The sequence below is a fragment of the Pogona vitticeps genome, chromosome 2, assembly GCF_051106095.1.
Source record: "Pogona vitticeps strain Pit_001003342236 chromosome 2, PviZW2.1, whole genome shotgun sequence".
Lineage (NCBI taxonomy): Eukaryota > Metazoa > Chordata > Lepidosauria > Squamata > Agamidae > Pogona > Pogona vitticeps.
The window spans coordinates 235,777,625-235,797,486 of record NC_135784.1 but is presented as its reverse complement, the minus strand read 5'-3'; the positions used below and the strand labels follow the sequence as shown (position 1 = coordinate 235,797,486).

The window sequence follows — 19,862 nt, the reverse complement described above, 5'->3', positions numbered from 1 at the left end:
CATATGGCCTGAACATCTATCATTCATAAAAGGTACTTTTGATGAAATCAACTGGTGGTAGCCAAGGGGCACGTAGCGTGAGCTCCTAGTTTGGTGAAAAAATCAAGGGCCACTTGGAATCATGACAAATTGGTGGCACAGTGCTGGGAAACAAAGCAATCCAGTGAAAAGTTGAATAGGCTTGAGTTGAAAGGTATTCCTAGCTAGAAGAGGTTAGGATCTCTGGTAAGGTTACCTGTTAGAGTCTTGGTGAAGACTTAATTTCAGGGTTTCTGGACCCAGATCTGGGGAATCCTAAGAGAAGGAAAATACCTACTCATGAGAAACCATTTTACCTCAGGATTTACAAGACCTAGTCTTGTAAGGGTAAAGAGCAGTGGTGGATAGAGTGGAAGCCTAGGTCAAAATAGATCTGAGGGGATAATAAAAGCTAAGCAGAGGTTGTTCTGTATCTGGAGACAGAAATTGTCGAGACAGGGAAATATTGTGACAAGGGTTGTGAGCTCTGGAGTAGCTGAGGCCAGCTGCTTAGAGAAGCACAGCTTAGTTAGAAGGAAAGCCGCTGAAAGAGACTAAAAGAGCTTGTACTGTACTTTTGGCTTTAGTGAGGAAAAAGAACCAGTCCAGATTAATAAGAAATTGTATTGTTTATGCTGCCCAAAAGAAGTAAAAAGTCAGTTATGGAGGCACAGGCTGAGCTCCATGGTACCCTCAAATTCAAAGAGATGAAGAAACTGAGGGACCTGTCTTGATTGCCTGAGAGGGAGAAAATATTCAAAGCTCCCAATATTTTAAAAAATGGAAGCTAGAACAGGAATTCAAACTGAGGGAGTTAGCTATGAAAAACCAATTAGAACTGGAAAAAGAAAAGATTAGAGAACTTGACAGGAAAAGGGAATTTGAGCAAAGAGAAAGAGAAATGCAATTGTAAATAGAGATGAAGAAACTGGAATTACCTGCTCAAAATAATAATAACAACCTAGTGAGGTAAATCTCTGAAAAATCAACCTAAATTTTTTTTCTCAGTATAGGAAAGGGGATTGTCCTGAATCTTTCCTGATTTCCTTTGAGCTTGTTGGGACTTTGAGGTAAAAGATGATGAGAGGATGATAATTTTGAGATCACAAATAAGTGGGGTGTTAGCTGAACTTTATTCACAGATGCCTCTGGAGCAAGCTAGAGATTTTGAGGCTTATAAAAAGACGATGTATTCCAGATTTGGAACTAATTCAGAGCACCTCAGAAGGAAATTTAGATCAGTTTCAAAGAAACCTGAGGAGTCTTTTTCCCAACTTGGAGTATGTTTGACACAGTATCTCAATAAATGGCTGGAACAGGAACATGTCACCTCTTTAGACCAAATGAAAAATGTGTTTGGATTGGAACAATTTTATTCAGTTCTGGCAAGTGAGTTATGTTATTTGGTCAAGGACAAGGATCATAAAAATGTGCTGCACCCATCTGAATGTGCTGATTCTATTAATGAGATCAGAGATCCTCGATTCTTTGAGGTAAAGTTTGGTAGGAAAGTGTGGGACAAAAGTAAACGCAGTAAAAACAAAAGTTTCCTCTGTCAGGTGCAAGTTAATGGAAGCTATTTTAGAGACAAACCCTCATTCTCAGATCACAGTCCCCTGAAACCGAATAGTTCTGAGGGAAAAGTTAATAAGGCCCTTTATTTTGAACCCAAGGCCAGTAAACAATGTTATGTGTGTGAGGAGAAAGGTCATTTTTGGGCTCAGTGTGAGCCTCAAAAGACTAGGGATTTTAACCAGCATAAAAGGTGGAAATTCCAGTCTGCCTAAGAAGGTGTTTTGTGTGCAGCATAATGAGGCACAGCAATCAGAAATTGAAGTTGAGGCTTCTTCCCACCACAGCATGGTTGCTAAGGAAATGGACTTGGCAGAGTGCCCAGACATTCCTGAAGCGAGAGTGATACAATGTTTCCTAATCCAGTGCAATCAGGATTTATTGAATAACTCTGCAGAGCCCATTTTCATTGACAACGTAAAGTATCTGGGTCTGAAAGATACACGTTCCCAAGTTAATATCTATTGTTCCTGAATATGTTAGAACAAAACATCACCCTAAAAGGCATTAGCTCAGTGGTGCTGCCGATGGCCAAAGTAGCAATGAGATACCAGGGTTGGTCTGGTATGTGAAAGGTAGTGGTGTCAAACCAAATCCCTGCTCCTTGTCTGATTGGTCTAGATCCAGCCAAGCACGTGCAGAGTGTTTTAATAGTAACTCACGGGAAGCAGATTGAAGCCTCTGAGGGAAGTGCTGAGACTCTTGATGAAAGAATCACTTTAGATGAGCATCTTGAAATGAAAAAAACCTGCTGATTTAGTGCTAATGAGAACTAGTAGTTCCTCCTTTATTAATGAGCAGAAGGAAGATATTACCTTGAGTGATTGCTTTGGGAAAGTTAATGAGAATCCTATTCCACTGACCCCTGAACACCCAGAGAGGTATTGTGTGGAAAAATATTATATAGAGAGGTTTTAATGACACCTCGGGGGGGGGGGACCCACAAACAGCTAGTTGTCCCTGTTAAATATAGAAAAAAGATTATAGAAAAAGCACATAGAGGTGTATTTGGGACACACCTGGGAATCTCTCACACTAAGCAAAGAATGGTGCAGAACTTTTATTGGCCTGGAATGGCGAAGCAAGTCAAACAATATTGCCAAAGTTGGGATACTTACCAAATAAGAGGTACTGGAAATGACAAGATAAGGGCTAAGCTATGCCCATCCCCAGTGATCTCGACTCCTTGCCAATGCATAGGTCTGCAAAAGTCCGTGGGGATGACAGGGCAAAACTTGAGGAGTATTCATGAAAAGCAGAGGAGGTGCCGTGATGAAAAGGCCCGGAAAAGAACATTCTGTCCTGAGAACATAGTGGTGATGCTGAGACCCATAGAGGGGAGTGAGTTGCAGCTAGCATGGTCAGGGCCTGTAGAGGTGTTAAGTCAGCGCTGGAAAGCTGAAGGGACTAGTATTAAGAAGGCTCCCTATGCAGCTGCAAAGGCACTGAGAATCTTGCAGAACAAGCCCCTACCCGAGAAACCAGAGATTAAAGGGATAGAACCAGATAATGAAACTCTCAAGACATCTGACATAAGCCACATCCAGTGGACATCAGAGTGCCAGGAGCTTTTAATTGTCTGAAGAGAGCATGGCTTTCAGGACCTGTCTTTGTTGCGTGGGACCTAGACCAGGTGTTCATCATCTGCATGGATGTGTCAAAGGTGGGACTGAGAGCTGTGCTGTGCCAAGCATATGACACCCAGTGTCTACACCCAGTGACTTTTAACAGCAGGAAATGCCAATCTGGTGAGAGACATTTGTCATTGAGAGGGCATGCCTATCTATCGTGTGGACATTGCAAAAGCTGAAGCCCTACATTTGGTGAAGGAAATTCATCCTCTGCACTGACCATTTCTCTTTGGTGTGGCTACGAACTATGAATTCCAGTAACAGCAAACTTGCAAGATGGACACTGATCTTGCAAGACTTTGACTTTGAGATCCGCAGCGTAAAAGGGACTCAGAATGTGGTTGCTGATGCCTTGTCTTAAAGGCCAAATGATTAATGGGTGGATAAAAAGTTTGTAATACAGTGGACACTCGACTTACGCAGGGCTCCACTTACGAAAATTTCGAGCTAAGGACTTCTCTGGCCGCAAGATTTCCAATCGACTTGCGGCCGGAGAATCGACCTATGGACCAGAACAGGGAGGTGGGGAAAGCGCCAAATTCAACTTTGGCACTTTCCCCACCTCCCCCTTCAAGTTCATAGGCCACCGATTGTGCCTCCGGATGCCCTCCAGGGCTTCCCTGCCACCATGGGAGGCATCTCAGAGGTACCCCCTGCAGCCGATCGTGCTTCGGAGGCACTATCGGCGGTGAGGGGGACCTCCAAGATGCCTCCCATGGTGGCAGGGAAGCCCTGGAGGGCATCCGGAGGTGCCCCTCCCTCCTTTCTTCCCCACCAGAGCCTTGCCTTGCCTTGGCTCACCTGGATACCTCTTTGGAACTTTGCGCTTGCCTCGCACCGCCCGCTGCCAAATTTTCCCTGGTGCGGCACAGGAGCAGCTTTGTCTCCTCTTCCCTTGGCTCCTCAAGGTTGCAGCAGCCACCGCGGTGGAGAGATGAGACACCACCAGAAGGGCGATGGGGTGCTGTGTGGGGGGATGTGGCTGGGAGCAGCGCTGTGATACAAACGCGGGGCGGTGGTGGGGTTGCTTCTCTCTTTCTATGGGGAGTTTGTTTCTGGCAAAATCTCCCCTTCCAAACTTAGTTCTCGTTTTGAAAAGCAGCAGCAGCCCTCTTTTCGCCACCTCAGCTCCGGCAGCCTTTTCCCGCTCTAAGCCTACCGTTATGGGTAACCCAGGAAAACATGCCAACGGCTCACGCCCCAATGGACAGTACACGCGAGGGCTCCAAAATGGCAGCCTCAGTTTATCTTTTGGGGTCTTCCTTGTGGTTTCTATCGGAAGTGGTTTCCTTTGGAGGAGGAGGGGCAGTTAAGAGGTGGTAGGTAAGCAGTGGCTGCCACCAGAACAAGGCAAGGTGGCCGTCACTGCAGTGAAGCCGATGGACAAGGTCCCTGCTTCTCTTGCCTGGGGATCCCACATGGCCCTCCCCCTCCTCACTTTGCCTTTGTCCGCAGTGCTATGAGGAGATGACTGGATCTCCCTGCCTGATGAAGAGCTCGCCTTTGCTCCCCGCCTCCCGATTTGCAGCCTCCCTCCTCATTTGGGCCCCTGAAGGTGTCCCCTTTCTCTCTTTACACCTCAACACGCCTCAACTGAGGAGCTGAAGTCTACTCCCCGGGAAGCTCTGGAGGGGGACCTCTGGATGCCTTCCAGGGCTTCTTCGCTGCCATGGGAGGCCTCTCGGAGGTCCCCACCCCCACCCCCAATCATGCCTGTTACAGATTACCAGGGTTTTCAATGCATTCCTATGGGAAATGGACCCTCAACCTATGGAATTTTTGACCTGCGGCCACCGTTCCAATACGGATTAATTCCTTAAATTGAGGGTCCACTGTGTTGTATTAAATGTTTTGTTTCTGTAATGGTTATGGAATTAAAGTGCAGAGTTGCTTAGATGTTGATGAACTGAGAGGTGTATAGTGATGGCAATAATAATGGTGAGTATCCTTATTAATGTAAAGGAAATGAAATGTAATTTGTATTGATGGAAGTAATGCAAGAGTTTAATATGTCTGTATTAATGCAAAGGTAATGTAATGTAATTTGTATTAATACGAGTAATTTGACAGATTAATATGTCTTTGTTGATATAAGAGTACAGTGGTGTCTCGCATAACGAGAGCACCACTTAACGATGAATCTGCATAGCGATTCATTTTTTGCGATTGCAAAAGCGATCACATTGCGATGTTTAAATAGGCTAAACATCGCATTGTGATGATCGGTAAGCGTTTCGCGATGTTAGCAGAACAGCTGATCGGGGTTCCAAAATGGCCGCCGGATGAAGAAAATGGCCACCCGCAGTGTTTTCACGTCGATTCCTCGCTTACTGAGGCAGCAAAAATGGCGGCCAGATGGGGGATTCCCGCTTAGCGGTGAGTTTGTCCCCCATAGGAACACATTAAACAGAGTTTAATGCATTCCTATGGGGTTTCTATTTCCGTATAGTGATGTTTCTGGATAGCGACGATATATCCAGAACGGATTATCGTCGCTATGCGAGGCACCACTGTAATGTGATATATCCTTAGTGATGTAAATAATATAAGAGGTTGATATTTGCATTCTTTCATAAACCTTCATTTGTTTATGAGGGCAAACCGTTAAGTTTCCCCTCCTGAAACAAACTTATTAAGGGGGAAGGAATGTGGCGTTCGCCCAGGTCATGATTATTCATATGCTATTTGAATAGACCAATGGGACTGCTGGAAGGGTGGAGTCACTAAGTATAAGAGATTCAGCAGGAGGAGGAGGAGTTGAGATAGAGTTAGAAAGTTGAGAGAGTTTTGGAGTTTGGGCAGGAGAATGGTGTTTCAGGGTGGATAAAGAAGAATGTTTAAGAGTTAACAACATTGCTTGTTCTGTCAACACCTGTATCAATAAACAATTTCTGTTTGGTTCTTTTAAAATGACATATAGCCTGGATACCTATCATTCATAATAAGTATTGTTGATGAGATTAGCTGGTGGCAGCCGAGGGGCACATGGCATGAGCTCCTAGTTTGGTGAAACAATCGGGCCACACAGAATTGTAACAGGCATATAGTCACTCCCTCACTTATTATTGTGAAAGAATAGAATGTGTGTGTTTCCTATAGCTGAAGGCAGGTTCACAACAAATTGCTTCCTCAAAAGTATGACCCACTGAATTTGATGGGGCTTTATCACAGGGAAATGGATATAGGATTTCAACACAATCAGGTGTAGGTTCAATGCACATATGAATCTCTCCCTCTAAGAGTAGAAGAGGATGTTGTCTGTTTGATTAGGAATATAGCAAAGTTAACCATGGATAATCATTTTAGCTTAAATATTCTTATTCCTTCGTCATAATTACTTATGTGTTACACAGCAAGCAGGTAGGAAAAAACAGGAAAAAGTAAGGCAAGTTACAGAAAAGAATATATGGGATAGCCACCTTTGTACAAGGAGTAGTTATTTGATAAGATCACTTGCTCTGCTCTAAATTGCATGTTGGTTGTTGATTCTGAAGAAGTGCTAAAGTCAGGGTAGGGGAGAGGTGAACTGACAGAAGTTTTATGGTAGTAAAAAACTGTGCCTTCACTATAATTTATGCATGGATTTTCCCCATCATCTCTGTACTGACCCAGAGTGATCAGGCAAACTTTTTTGCAGTTGTACCAATGTTCTAGCGAAATAATAAAACAATTGAAGGAACACCTTTGGCTTCATAAACACAAGCATATTCTGAAGATAATAGTTGCAGCTGATTATCTGGTAATTGACACAATTTGAGAACAACTTTATGTATCTATGTGCTATTGAGATTAACTAGGGCCTGGCGTGCTCTGGTCCATGGGGTCATGAAGAGTTGAACACGACTGAACAACAACAAAAGTGTAATACAAATTAGCTTTTGATAACTACAGACTGAACATGTATGTATGTAACAATCTTGTTTGATGACAGCACAAAAACCCCTGAGAATCTAAAATGATTTTCATAGGAAAGTTTTTATTCTGGTTCAAGCTGTTGTTGGAACTTCAAATGTAACATTGTGAACGTTAATCATTTCCTTAAAATGGCATATAAACTTGAAACCAGAAGAAGTCACATGTTCTGGATTGCAAGGTGATAGTCTCTTCCATTTCATTGCAGTACAATTTTCACCAGAGTTTTCAGAGTCCATCTCTTTTTCCTCTCCCATTAAAGCTTCTAAGTGTAAGCACATGGAAATTTGTAATTATGGCTTTTCAGCATTGTTTCCATTAGCTGCTAGAGCTAAGCATGCTTTATCTGATTGTGAGGTAGATGGAAACTTTGCTCTGAGAACCAGTGATTGAAGGCTTCAAAAATGTTATTTTCTAGTGATGAAGATGAAAGTAAGTATATTGGCTTTTCTGTTCTAATGTCTGAAGTGTTGTTGCAATTATTTTAAGTGTAACTATTGGGTATAGTTGGAAATATGTGCTATTTCTTTAGCTGAAATGCATTTCATATGTTTGCCAATATGCTCTTTATGGAAAGTTAAGGACTAAAGAAGGTAAACTTGACATGAAAATATTTATGTGCTGGCAGCCCCCTCTGTGTTGTTGTTGTTGTTGTTGTTGTTGTTGTTGTTGTTGTTGTTGTTGTTGTTGTTGTTGTTGTTGTTGTTGTTGTGCATTTTCAGTTAAACTTGGAAAGTTTTCACTGGAGATTTTTAGAAATAGTTTGGAACAATGAAACAAGTTACTGACTAGTAAAAGGAATTTTTGGTTTTGATCTTCAGAATAGTCCACCAGTGTTACTTACCCTGAGAGCCAGTGTGATGGAAACTCTTTGGTGGAACAACTTAATCATCTCACATGCCTTGAAAAGCTGAACAGAGTTGTCATCAGATATGACTTGACGGCACATAGCGCACACACATTGCCTAGACTGAGATTTTGTATGCCTATGGACTTGTAATTAATCACAAAGGACCAATAAAGAAAGGTGAATAATTGGAATTTAATTCAAAATTGTAAATGGTGGCAACTATGACTTCCATTCCATTTAACCAAAAACTCTTTTAAGTCAAATTTTAAATCCTCAAAAACTCCAAATCTGGTCTTTCTGCTATTTTGTAAAGTATTTGTAGCCTGGTAAATTTTTGACATGGCTATACAAAGAGCAAAGGTACCCAGTATGGTAATTTGCTAACTACTGGTTATGTTTAGCATATATTTTTAAGAAGTAAATTTTACAGAATCTCCTTACAACATAAATCATTCAAATGAAAATGGTATACATTCATTAGTAGCTATCTGTAACCAATAAATTTCAGATCCGTTTTCAAAGAACATTTTCTAAACAGAGACATTTAGAATTCCGAAAAGTGGTAAAAATTTGCAGAGAATAATGATTATAAGGCTTTAGTTACTTTTTGCTACCTGCATGAAATTAAAGCAAAATACCATGTTTTCCTAAAAGTAAGACAGGGTCTTATATTAATTTTTGGTCCAAAAAACGCATTGGGCTTATTTTCAGGGGATGTTTTATTTTTTTGATGTACAACACTCTACATTTATGCCAACACAGTTGTCTCATCTTCTTCTGGTTGCTGCAGAATGGTGGAGGGCAGGGTTTCACTTAACGGGGGCTTATTTTTGGGGTAGGTCTTATATTACGAGCATCCTGAAAAATCATACTAGGTCTTATTTTAAGGGAAACAGGGTACTATTTGAAGATTTTAGGAGTTGTCTATAGGAATAACCAACAGGTTGTGCAAGTGAGTAGGCATCACTAAAATTTGAAATGTCTGATTAAATATACAATAGTAGCACATGTCACTGATGTGGTTTATGTTACAGTTAAACTACTTATATATAAATATTTCTTGGCAAGAAGTAAAAATCAGTACAGTGGTGCCCCGCATAGCGACGTTAATCCGTTCCAGGATTAACGTCGCTATACGAAAACATCGCTGAACGGAATAAAAAACCCCCTAGGAACGAATTAAACCCTGTTTAATTCGTTCCTAGGGGGCAAAAACTCACTGTTCAGCGAAGATCTTCCATAGGGCTGCCATTTTCGCTGCCTTGGTAAGCGAGGCACCAAACGGGCAGCCATTTTGGAACCGCCGATCAGCTGGGCGGCGGGCTCTTGGGGAGGAGTGTGGGGACCTCCTCCACCTTCCTTCCCAAGAGCCGGCCGGCCTTTCCCCCCAGCTGGGCGGCGGGCTGAAGCGGCAGCGGCTGCAGGGTGGCTGGGGTGTCTGGAAGGCTTCGGGAGAACGAGAACGGCTGGGGTAGGTGGCGCGGGGTGGCTGCCGGCGGCGGGGCCAGCACGTCCGAGCGGCAGTGGAGAAGCCTTCCCCCGAGGCCTCTCGGAAGTGCTGGCCGGGAAAATGCCGGCCAGCGCGTCCGAGCGCCGGTGGTGGAGCCTTCCCCCTCCTCCTGGCTCTGGACGATCCACCCCTCACCCTCATCTCCGCCCCCGCCGCTGGGTTTCAGAAGCCCCTTCCGAGACCCAGCATCGGTGGTGGAGAAGAGAGTGAGGGGTTGAGAGGAGGGCAAGGCTCAGGGAATACCCGAGCCTTGCCCTTCTCGACACACCCCTCACCCTCATCTCCGCCGCTGACGCTGGGCTTGGAAGCGGCTTCCAAAGCCCAGCAGCGGCGTCGGAGAAGGGGGTGAGGGGTTGGGAGGAGGGCGGCCGTGATCCGCGTCGCGGCCGGCTACCCCATCCATGGACGGACTCCAGAGAGTCCGTCCATGGATGGGGAAGCCGGCCGGGGGCGGATCCAAGCCCTGGATGCCTGAAAGGTATCCGGACCCCTCCCATCCTGCCGCCGCCACTTGGATCAGTCCCTCCCTGGCGAGGGTAGGGATCCCGGCCGCGGGGGCAGGGTGGGAGGATCTGAGGCATCCGCAGGGGAATCCTGGGGGTGGCCTCGGAAGGACCCTTCGGAAGAGTCCTTCCGAGGCTACTGCCTGCATTTCCCCCCAGCTGAGCGGCGGGAGTGGTCCTTCGAAGGCTCCCGCCGGTCAGCTGTGGGAAAATGGTGCCTATGGGGAAAAATCGCAAAGCGATTTTTCCCCATAGGCAAAATCGTAATGTGATCCGAAAAGCGATGGCAGAAAAGCCATCGCTATACGGATCCATTGTTAAACGGGGCGCTCGTTAAACAAGGCACCACTGTACATTGTTTTAAGTGGTTAGTTTTTGTAATTACGTCAAGGGCTGCGCTTGTATTGGAACAATAAAATTGTGTCCTCGGTCATTCCTCAACAAATTAAGGCTTGATCTTTCACTTTTTGAGTAATAAACATGAATGTATGAACCAGATCAGTAGTGTTTGGTTGCATTTTGCTCTAGGAAATTTATCTTGTTAATTCTCTTGGATGGAAAGTTTCAGGTGAATTAAGAGGTGGTTGAGTTTGTAAATTTCCACATTTGTGGTTCCCAAGAGATACTATAGGTCTGTTGTAATAGTAATATTCTGTTGAAATGACTACAGTAACATAACACTCAAGAGTATTTTTTCAAAGCTTCAGTCAGCAGACAGCAAGGTTGTGGAACATAGGGAAGCTACTTTCTACCCTGTTTCCCCCAAAATAAGACCTAACCTGAAAATAAGCCCTAGTATGATTTTTCAGGATGCTCATAATATAAGCGCTACCTCAAAAATAAGCCCAAACTAAGTGAAACCCCGCGCTCCACCATTGTGTAGCAACCAGAAGAAGTTGACATGACTGTATTTGAATAAATGTAGAGTGTTGTACATGAAAAAAAAACATATCCAGAAAATAAGCCCTAATGCATTTTTGGTGCAAAAATTAATATGAGACCCTGTCTTATTTTTGGGGAAACATGGTACCTGATCAGACTACCGTATTTTTCGCTCCATAAGATGCACCTTTCCATAAGACGCACCATTTTTTAGGAGAAGAAAACAGGAAAATATAATCTGTTTTCTTCACACAGACTTTCCACCCCCATGTTTTGTGGGAAAAAGTGCGTCTTATGGTGCGAAAAATACGGTATATGTCCAGATCAGTTTAACTTTCTCTTAACTGACAGTAGCTCTCTAGAATCCTGAGCAGAGTTCACCTGTGAGATGGTGTTTCATGGAATCCAGAACTTATGTGCAAAAAACCAAATGTTTGAGTAAACATGTACAATTTCACTGCATGCCAGTGATGTGGTTGCTGTTACAGTTAGGCTAGTTTCATATAAATAGGTGCAAAACATACATTTTTCTAATGAGTTGTGAGCCAATATTTTAGCAGAAGAATTCTGGGAACCTAATGATCCTGCTTCTTTTGGTCAGTTCTCCATAAAAGACTCCACTGAGGCTAGTCTGTTGGGAGAATGAGAAATGGGTACCAAAATTCGAATCTCTGCAAGGACAAAAAGGTGTATAACAAATTTGAAATTATAAATTGCAGAGTAAAGAGTTAAGCAGCTCATTACACCCAGATCTTCCTGAGGCTCTTGGTTGGTTTGGGGTTTCTTTTCTCTAAGGAGTTGAGGGAGCACTTAATTCAGATCAAATCGACATGTGGTGAAGGAAATACTTTTCTTTGTAGGTACAATCACCTTCTGGCTGAAATGTCAAGTATTAACAAAATATTCCTGCATAGGAAGGCCACCAACCTCTAGATAAAGGGGACTATAATCTCCATCATTCCAAACAGTACGTCTCACCACAGATGGTGGCTGTAATTTGGAAGAGCTAGATTAGAAAAGGCATCTTCACAGAGTCCTCACAATTGATGCCTCTGCAGATCAAAGAACAGCAATACCAGAATAGCTTACCTTTCTCAGTGCTTTCTTTCTTTAGTCCCTCTTTCCTTAGTATTTGCTTTGCAAAAATCTCTGCTGTCTGGAAATCACAAGGCAGGGCAGTCGTGTGTCACAGTTCATGACATCAAAGTAAGATACATTTGCATTTAGAGTGTGAATTTTAAACCACTTGTTGCAGACAATCTTGAAAATGGTAATGACACAGCTACACCATCTCTCTGACAAGCTCCTTTTCTACGTGAATGCTCAGATTGGCTGGTCAGCCTGGTCCAGCCCTGCTTGACAGGTTCCCAAAAGCTTTACTTACTTTCATTTATTATTTTAACCTGAGAGTATTGAGGAACTGCACAGAGACTCATTTGGGGTGGAGAAGAACAGAACGAACAGCACAGAGCAGAGCCTCCCAAATCTAACTACGCACCTTGGCCTCTCTTGCTTAAGGACTGTGCAAGCAGCTTTGTACATAATCTATAGATTTCTCAGAAGAACCTGACCATAAAGAGAGCTGCCAATCACTCACTGATAGAGGAAAGTGGAATATTAACTTTCCTTTAGTGTGGTCCAAGGATCAAGCAAAATATTCCTTGAGACTGGAGTGAACTTTCTTTCCTCCTGCCGCTACTGTGATTCCAGCAGGATTTTCAAGACTGAAGAGAGAACACAAGAGAGTACAACAGTTGCCGCGTGAGCACAGCTCTCACATCAAAATCTCAATCCAAGAAGCAGGACAAGATGAAGGTTAAGGTGAAGGTAAAACATGCTCTGCAAATCTATGTGTATGAGTTTGAATTGGAAGTTCTTCTAGTCATCCTCAGTGCATCTTAGCTGCTGCTCACCATCCCATGTTGAAATTGCAGTGTTTTAAACTTGCAGTTCCTTCTCCCTGTAGTTACGGTAACTTTCATGGTTTATTTGTCTCCTTATCATACAGCCATCCTGCTTTCTCTGTTACCACAATGATATGCTGAAGCAGTAAAGAAAAGTAGAAATGCCGCAGGCACTTGTTAATCTAGACGTAATAGTAGTTATAAGAGATGAATTGCCTTTTTTAAACATGTTTGTGGGGGCTCAGTACTTCAAGGGGTAACTACAGGTTGAGATCTGCTACTTGCATTGATGAGTGTGGAGAAGAGAGCTAAGTGCCGCATGCATGGCTTCGAAGTGCATTAAGATGTTCTAGGGTTGCAATACAAGGCAAGCTGTCTATTCTAAGTAGGTGGCGGAAGGAACACTCCTTCAGAACAAGCTACTAAGCAGCACTTGTTTCAGAAGGGCACATTTCAGAAGGATTGTTGTTTCTTGCTGGCAGGTTTCTTTCATTGTTTCAAGATGTACTATCAGCAGATGTATAAAGGGTGAATCTTTATCATCACTTTATGGCTCAATACATGGAAAGCATCCCCTGCTAATTTGTGCAAGGGGGGGCTTGCAGGATGAACAGCTGGCAGCCTTACTTTGTATTCAAGAATTAAATGTAGAGAAACCGTTTGTTCCTTAAACATAAAGAGTACCAAAAGGATGCCAGACTTGTTACATGGCAGAGGGAGAAGGACAGTAGCTGAATAACCAGTGGAGGAACTGGGGTCAATTAGTCATGGAATAGGCATCATCCTTCTTGATCTTTTTGATATTTTATAAGATAGGGTAAGCAAGATCACTGGCAATTCTGCTTGCAAACTCATTTTGGTTTCAGGTAAAAAAAAAAAGGTGTGTGATACCATGATTCTAGTCTTAAATATACTTATTAGATGGTAAGGCCCTATTGGTGCACATTACATATGAATGCAAAACACCAACTCTCACATACCCGTATTTTTCGCTCCATAAGACGCACCTTTCCGTAAGACACACCAATTTTTTAGGAGAAGAAAACAGGAAAATATAATCTGTTTTCTTCGTTCCATAAGACGCACAGACTTTCCACCCCCCTGTTTTGTGGGGAAAAAGTGTGTCTTATGGTGCGAAAAATACGGTAGTTAGTACACTTAATTTCAAATATGTAATATAAGCTGAGGGGGAAAAGTGGGAGGAGGGGTGTTATTTCAAAGTATTACATTGTGGTCTGTCAGTTGGCTGTTGTAAAGGCAACATGGTAAATAAAATGTTAGACTGGAGCCCCTTCATTTATTTATTAACATATGCAAATAGTACAACGATCATGTTTGAAAAAAGTGGGAAAAACTTTTAAGACATTATAATGACCTTCTCCAACATGCTGCTTTCAAGGTGTTTTTGACAACAGGTTCCAGTGACTTTTCAGCAATTCCCAGTTCAGCAGTTCTGAATGTTTGATGTTGAAAGACTGTTAAGACTTGAAATCTGAGACACCTGGAAGACAGGTTGGGGGCAGGTGGCATTGTAATAATCCAGGTTACTGTTAGCAATGTTAAGCAGTGCCCTGAACCTTCATATCAATATGAAATGAAGATGCTCAGTCTTTCTATAAACTGATTTACCCACTAATTCCTTTTCCCAAACTCTTATTGTATTAGGCAAGTTGGTCATGAAGGCCATATTCCATATCATTTCATCAGTTGTGAACTGACTAACTTTCTTGCTTTTAACATTCACTTCTATGGAACTGATCGTGTTGTACACCATTTTTCCCAGTCTGATGCCCTCCACATATTTTGAAATACAATTCTCATAATGTCTTATCACTTTTCCTGTTATATGGGACCTGTGGTCATCACAGTCCAAAATATTAGGAGGACACCAGGTAGTTGTGCATCTTCCTGTGAACAGATTAATCACCATTTCAGTACTTTCCTTCAATGTAGCTCAGTAATCAGAGTAAACCAGAGTAATGAACAACAGATCTTAAAAAAAAACACCCTTATTTTATTATGTATGTGCAGACGTTTAGTTTAGTTTAGTTTAGTTTAGTTTATTTGATTTATACCCCGCCTATTTGGCCCAACGGACCACTCTATTATTTTATAATATTGGGGCATATCCCCAAAATGCAAGTTATATTTGGGGTCATGATTTAGATTTATAACCAATATTCTTTCACACATTAATTATGAGGAGGCTTTGTTCCCCTTTGCCTCCACAATTGATAGCACCGTATGTTTGTTAGTTGAAAAACACTTTACACAGTCAAGAGCTATCACTTACTCCAAGGAAGAAAGAGAGAGGTTGAAAAAGAAATAATGACTTTATATGGCCTTAATCTAGTTTCAGCTGAGCTTCTTTCTCATCCTGCATTGCCGTTCTAAGGGTTATTTTAGAATTAAATGGTTCCAAGCACTATTTTATTCATCCTCTGTGAAGCTATAACACTGAAAGAGATTGGTTATGAATAAAAGTTAAGCACCTGCATGAAATTTGTAAGGTCTGTAGCTCTTTCTGAAGTACTTGTTCTGACAATTTAGCTGCACAATCCATTCTTTTTGGACCGTTGCTCTGACACAATATTTAGTTTAATGTCCTTGATTTAAGACTTCCAGGACACTTCAGGACACAACTCCCAGGATTTTCCAAGAATTCCACAGGCAGAATTCTGGAGGTTCCAGTCCATAAACACACAATTGCAGACACCTACGTTTGGCTTACCTAGAGAATGGCCTACCTCCAAGGCTGCACTGTCTTCTTAGATCATGTGACAGCCTGGGTGGTTGACCTAGATGCAAAGGATGCTGGGAATTGTAGTCTTACTGCCTATTAGGCTCTACAGAGGGTGGGTCCTGAAGAATTAGAATTCCAAGGCAGTATTGTGGCAACTTTCATTATTATTTATAGTGAACAACAGGAAGCAAAGCTGGTGCAGATTTGGAAGTAGGCCCTTCTCTAGAGGAGTGAAATGTAGGTGTCTGCAGCCCAGGTTCTGTGGGCTAGAATTCCCAGGAGAATTCTAGGAAGTTGGAGTCCAAAACAAAAAAAACCCACACAAATTCCTAATCATCATCTGGACCAACAAGCAAGAGGCTATTGGGGAGATTTAGGTTATAAGGTACTTCAAAGCTGACATTTCTTAAATTACATTCCCTGTCCAATAAAGTACAAACAACAACCAGCTCTCCATTCAGGTCAAGTAACAGAACCACATCTATGCTTGGGAATGATCTATTGAAGCATCAGTCCAGAAAAGGAAATGAAAGATCACAACTTGTTTCCTGTAGAACACAACTTTCATCAGTGACTACTTATCTGTTGTTTATAGAAGTCAGCTTCCTTTCCTATAGATAGCAGAAGATGTCTTTGCACGGATTCATGTACTGTATCTCTTCAGCTGGCCAATAGTGAGTACAGTACATGGCTGGATAGCTCAGTGAGTTGAAGTGCCTGGCTGTGGAGTTTGGTCCAGATTTCAGTTTCCACGGTGCTTCTTAGGAGCAGAGCTAGCCAGTGTAGCCTTGGGCAAGCTGCACAGTCCCAAGGTGTTTCCAGGAAAGGGCGATGCTACATCACTTAGAGTGCTCACTACCTAGAAAACCCTGAAAAAGTGCTTCCATGTAGGAACTGGCCGCAGAATGGTGTCTGATGTTATAATGCCTCACAGTGAGGTTGGCACACTCAAATTATGACAGTTTCAAATGTGCTTGTTGGACATATTTAACTTTTAAAAATCGCATCTGATATAATAATAATAAAAATTTCTGGGTCTGACTGATTTTAAGGCCAGTCAGTTGGCAACCTGATTTTCTCCTCAGACTAAATAGGCTTGTGGTATAACAGTCATGGAATAGTAATACTTGTGTTTGTACTGTAACCTAGTTTTTTCCAGTTCACCAGTCAATTTCTGAACAATGCTTAATTTGTCAGTCTTTGTGCGGACTTGAATTCAGGGAAATTAATTCCAGAGCTACTAAAGACATGTTATCCCTTTGCTTATCAGTCTTTAATTAGTGTTCTACATCAAACAGCTCTGACTTCCGGTTTAAAATCAGCTTTGTGTCAATTTCTAAAATGAGAATGATTTAGGATAAGAAGCTCAAACAATGAGATCAAATTAGGGCAGAATAAATAGCATATAGCAGGCTGGTACACATGACCTGTCTGCCAGGCTTCCCCTCACCCTCCAAGGCTAAAGTTCACAGAAAGAGCCGGTGTCGTGGCAAGCCTACATCTGGGTGATACTGCTTGTGACTAGGTGATGTGTGGCTCAGTGTTTACCTACATAAAAATATTACCTAACTTAGGAAGCCTCCATATGATACTCACATAGACAAGTTCTAACCACTCTTCGGACAGAAATCACTATTTGCCCATTTTCTACCCAATCTTAATTGATTATTGAGATGTTTCTGGTTTTGGCCTTTTCTGCTCCCTTTTGTCATCATAACCATGCTGAGTTGGTTCTGTCATTGTTTACATCCTTATGTAATCCTCCTTGCTAATCATCTAGTTTTAATATTAAAAAACTAAATGTCAGGATAAAGATCTAGCCTAATCTACTAATGAAAGGGTGCATGTAAGAATGTCACAGCCGTCATGCAAGGAGTAGGGGGAGAATAGCATACAAATAACTGAGCAAATTAATAATTACAATAATTACATGTCATCAGGTCAGCTCAGACTTATGGCAACCTTTTCCACAAGGTTTTCTAGGCATAGAGTACTCAGAAGTGGTTTACCAGTCTCTTCTCTGAATGGCCCTATGGGATTTTGTGGGTTGCCCAAGGCTACACAGGGTGGCTTGTCTCCTGCGAGGTACAACGGAGAACTGAATGACCCACAGCAACATTATCAGTGATTTTCAGAAATCCATAATAGTTTAATAATCCATAGTCTATTTTGCTTTGAAGAAATTAATACATTTTAAAATTTAGAAATTGTGACTGATTAGATTTGACAAACATTACATGATTTACTGTCAACAAAAATATGAAGGTGAAGTTATGATGTAGTTTAAAAAGGAACCCTAAACTTGTAAATAAGCTGTGGTTATTTTCCAAACTCCCTGGAAAAGACCCTGATGTTAGCAAAGTATGAAGGCAAGAGGAGAAGGGGATGACAGAGGATGAGATGGTTGGACAGTGTCATCAAAGCAACCAACATGAATTTGACACAACTCCGGGAGGCAGTGGAGGACAGGAGGGCCTGGCGTGCTCTGGTCCATGGGGTCACGAAGAGTCAGACACGACTGAACGACTAAACGACAATGACAAAACTTGTAAATGACCATGAGTAATTATGCATACTACCAAAGAATAATTCATATTTTTTAAAATCTTTATTTGGGAAGAGTTAAGATGATTTATTGGTGATTTATGTATTTATTTCTTATTATTTATAAATTTAAATTATGTATTAAAATAAATTAGAATATTTGTTTGTTTGTTTTGTTTGTTTGTTTATCAAGGGAAGGGTAAACCACTTTTCAGTATCCTCTGCCTTGAAAACCCTGAGCATCCTGCTCTTTGCACCAGTCTCAGACAAAGGCTCGCTGGTGCTTCTCCACTTTCTTGTTCTTTTGTCCATTTGGCAGCTGAGCACGGAGACTTGTCATCTCCCCCTCCGGCTGGAGTGCCCAGAAGAGTAGGAAGGTGGAAAAGTGCCAGCCAGGATTCTTCCGAGATTGGCGTGACAAGCAGGATACTGGCCATGCGTGCTGTGTGGCAATCCGTAAGTGGACAGATCGGTTCGGACAGGCAGGAGTGGGAATCCTGGCCACCTGGGTCCAGGATATGTCATCTCTAGTCAGAGACGACTTAATGGCACATTGTAGCAGTAGCAGTAGCAGTAGCAGTAGCAGTAGTACACTGGAACATTATGGCTGCATTCAGAAATAATAATTAACCACAGCTTATTTTTTAGGCAATGGAACATATGAAATCTTAAGCTTATATATTCCTCCCTTGCCGCTTCAGCCGGACTGCACAGAAGACACTGGAACTTTCCACAAGCTTTGGATAGACTGTGGCGTATGATCCCTGTATTGGAAACCAGACAATCTGTGGTCATATATACAGTTTTGGGTTGTTGCTGTTTTTAAACAACCCAATATCGTACTGTAAGTTGTGAGATCATCTTGTTTCAACAAGTCATAGATCAGATAAACCAGTTTATTCGGTGCAAACAACACTAAACAGCAGATAATCAAAAACCGAAAGAAATATCTCCTGAGAAGAAGGAGGATGAATATTTATTGCACAAGTCAGCAATGAGGTTGCTTCTGGCAGCAGATAGAATGGAAATCCCTGTACGTTGGGAAAACCCTTGGGGACCCATAATCAGGTGCTTGAAAGGTATTGGAAACACAGATACTTTTGCACATACCCAGTCTCCATTTACTGTATTATGCACACTACCAAGCATGTCCACTTGCATTGCGCAGCTAAAGACATATTTTAGTTAAGAAATATTAACCATTTTTTTTAATTACCCCAAAGTGATGACCCTCCGATGCAACTATCTATGTCAAGTTTCATGTATCCAGAGCAACCATTCTTAGCCTCTCTCACACTCCCTTTTTTGGCCAGGGACATAAACACAATATGAAAGAAATACAAGCTGAGTCAGGATTGTATAACAAACTTTACAAGGTGGTGTGTGAAGAATTGTTTCCAGTCTGTGGCCTCCTTCAAATGTCCCACTCCCCTCAAGGGGGGGGGGCAAATGCCCCCACCCTGGTTGACGATGGCTGATCTAGAGTAAAGGAAGTGTTTGTGCTATAGTGGAGACAGGTTGTTATTCTCTCTCCACCACAGCACACAATCAGTAGTGTCAGCTTCACAATTAAGAACCCCTTACTTCCACCCAATTTTTTTTTGCTTTCTCTCCATAATGTTCTTCCCACACTCTCCTCTTTCTGATTTCCTTGCTTGCATCTGGCTAAGGAGATGTAGATATTCAAGAGGCGTAGCTTTCCCAGGAATGGGAATTCCATCAAGTTTGGGATCCAGCTTCAGATGTCAATCAATACTGTATTTGCAAAACATGCAAGCGACATCAGCCAAAGC

The 19,862-nt window shown here is 42.3% G+C and overlaps 1 protein-coding gene across 1 annotated transcript in view; it reads left to right on the top strand.

Annotated features, from left to right (window-relative positions):
• The first annotated feature begins 4,774 nt into the window (after nt 1-4,774).
• TRPM6 (transient receptor potential cation channel subfamily M member 6) overlaps nt 4,775-19,862 on the top strand; it is a 120,013-nt gene continuing 104,925 nt past the window's right edge. Inside the window, exon 1 of the mRNA XM_072992227.2 lies at nt 4,775-7,565. Coding sequence (XP_072848328.2) covers nt 7,554-7,565 — 12 coding nt within the window. The 5' untranslated portion in view covers nt 4,775-7,553. The remainder of the gene's footprint in view (nt 7,566-19,862) is intronic.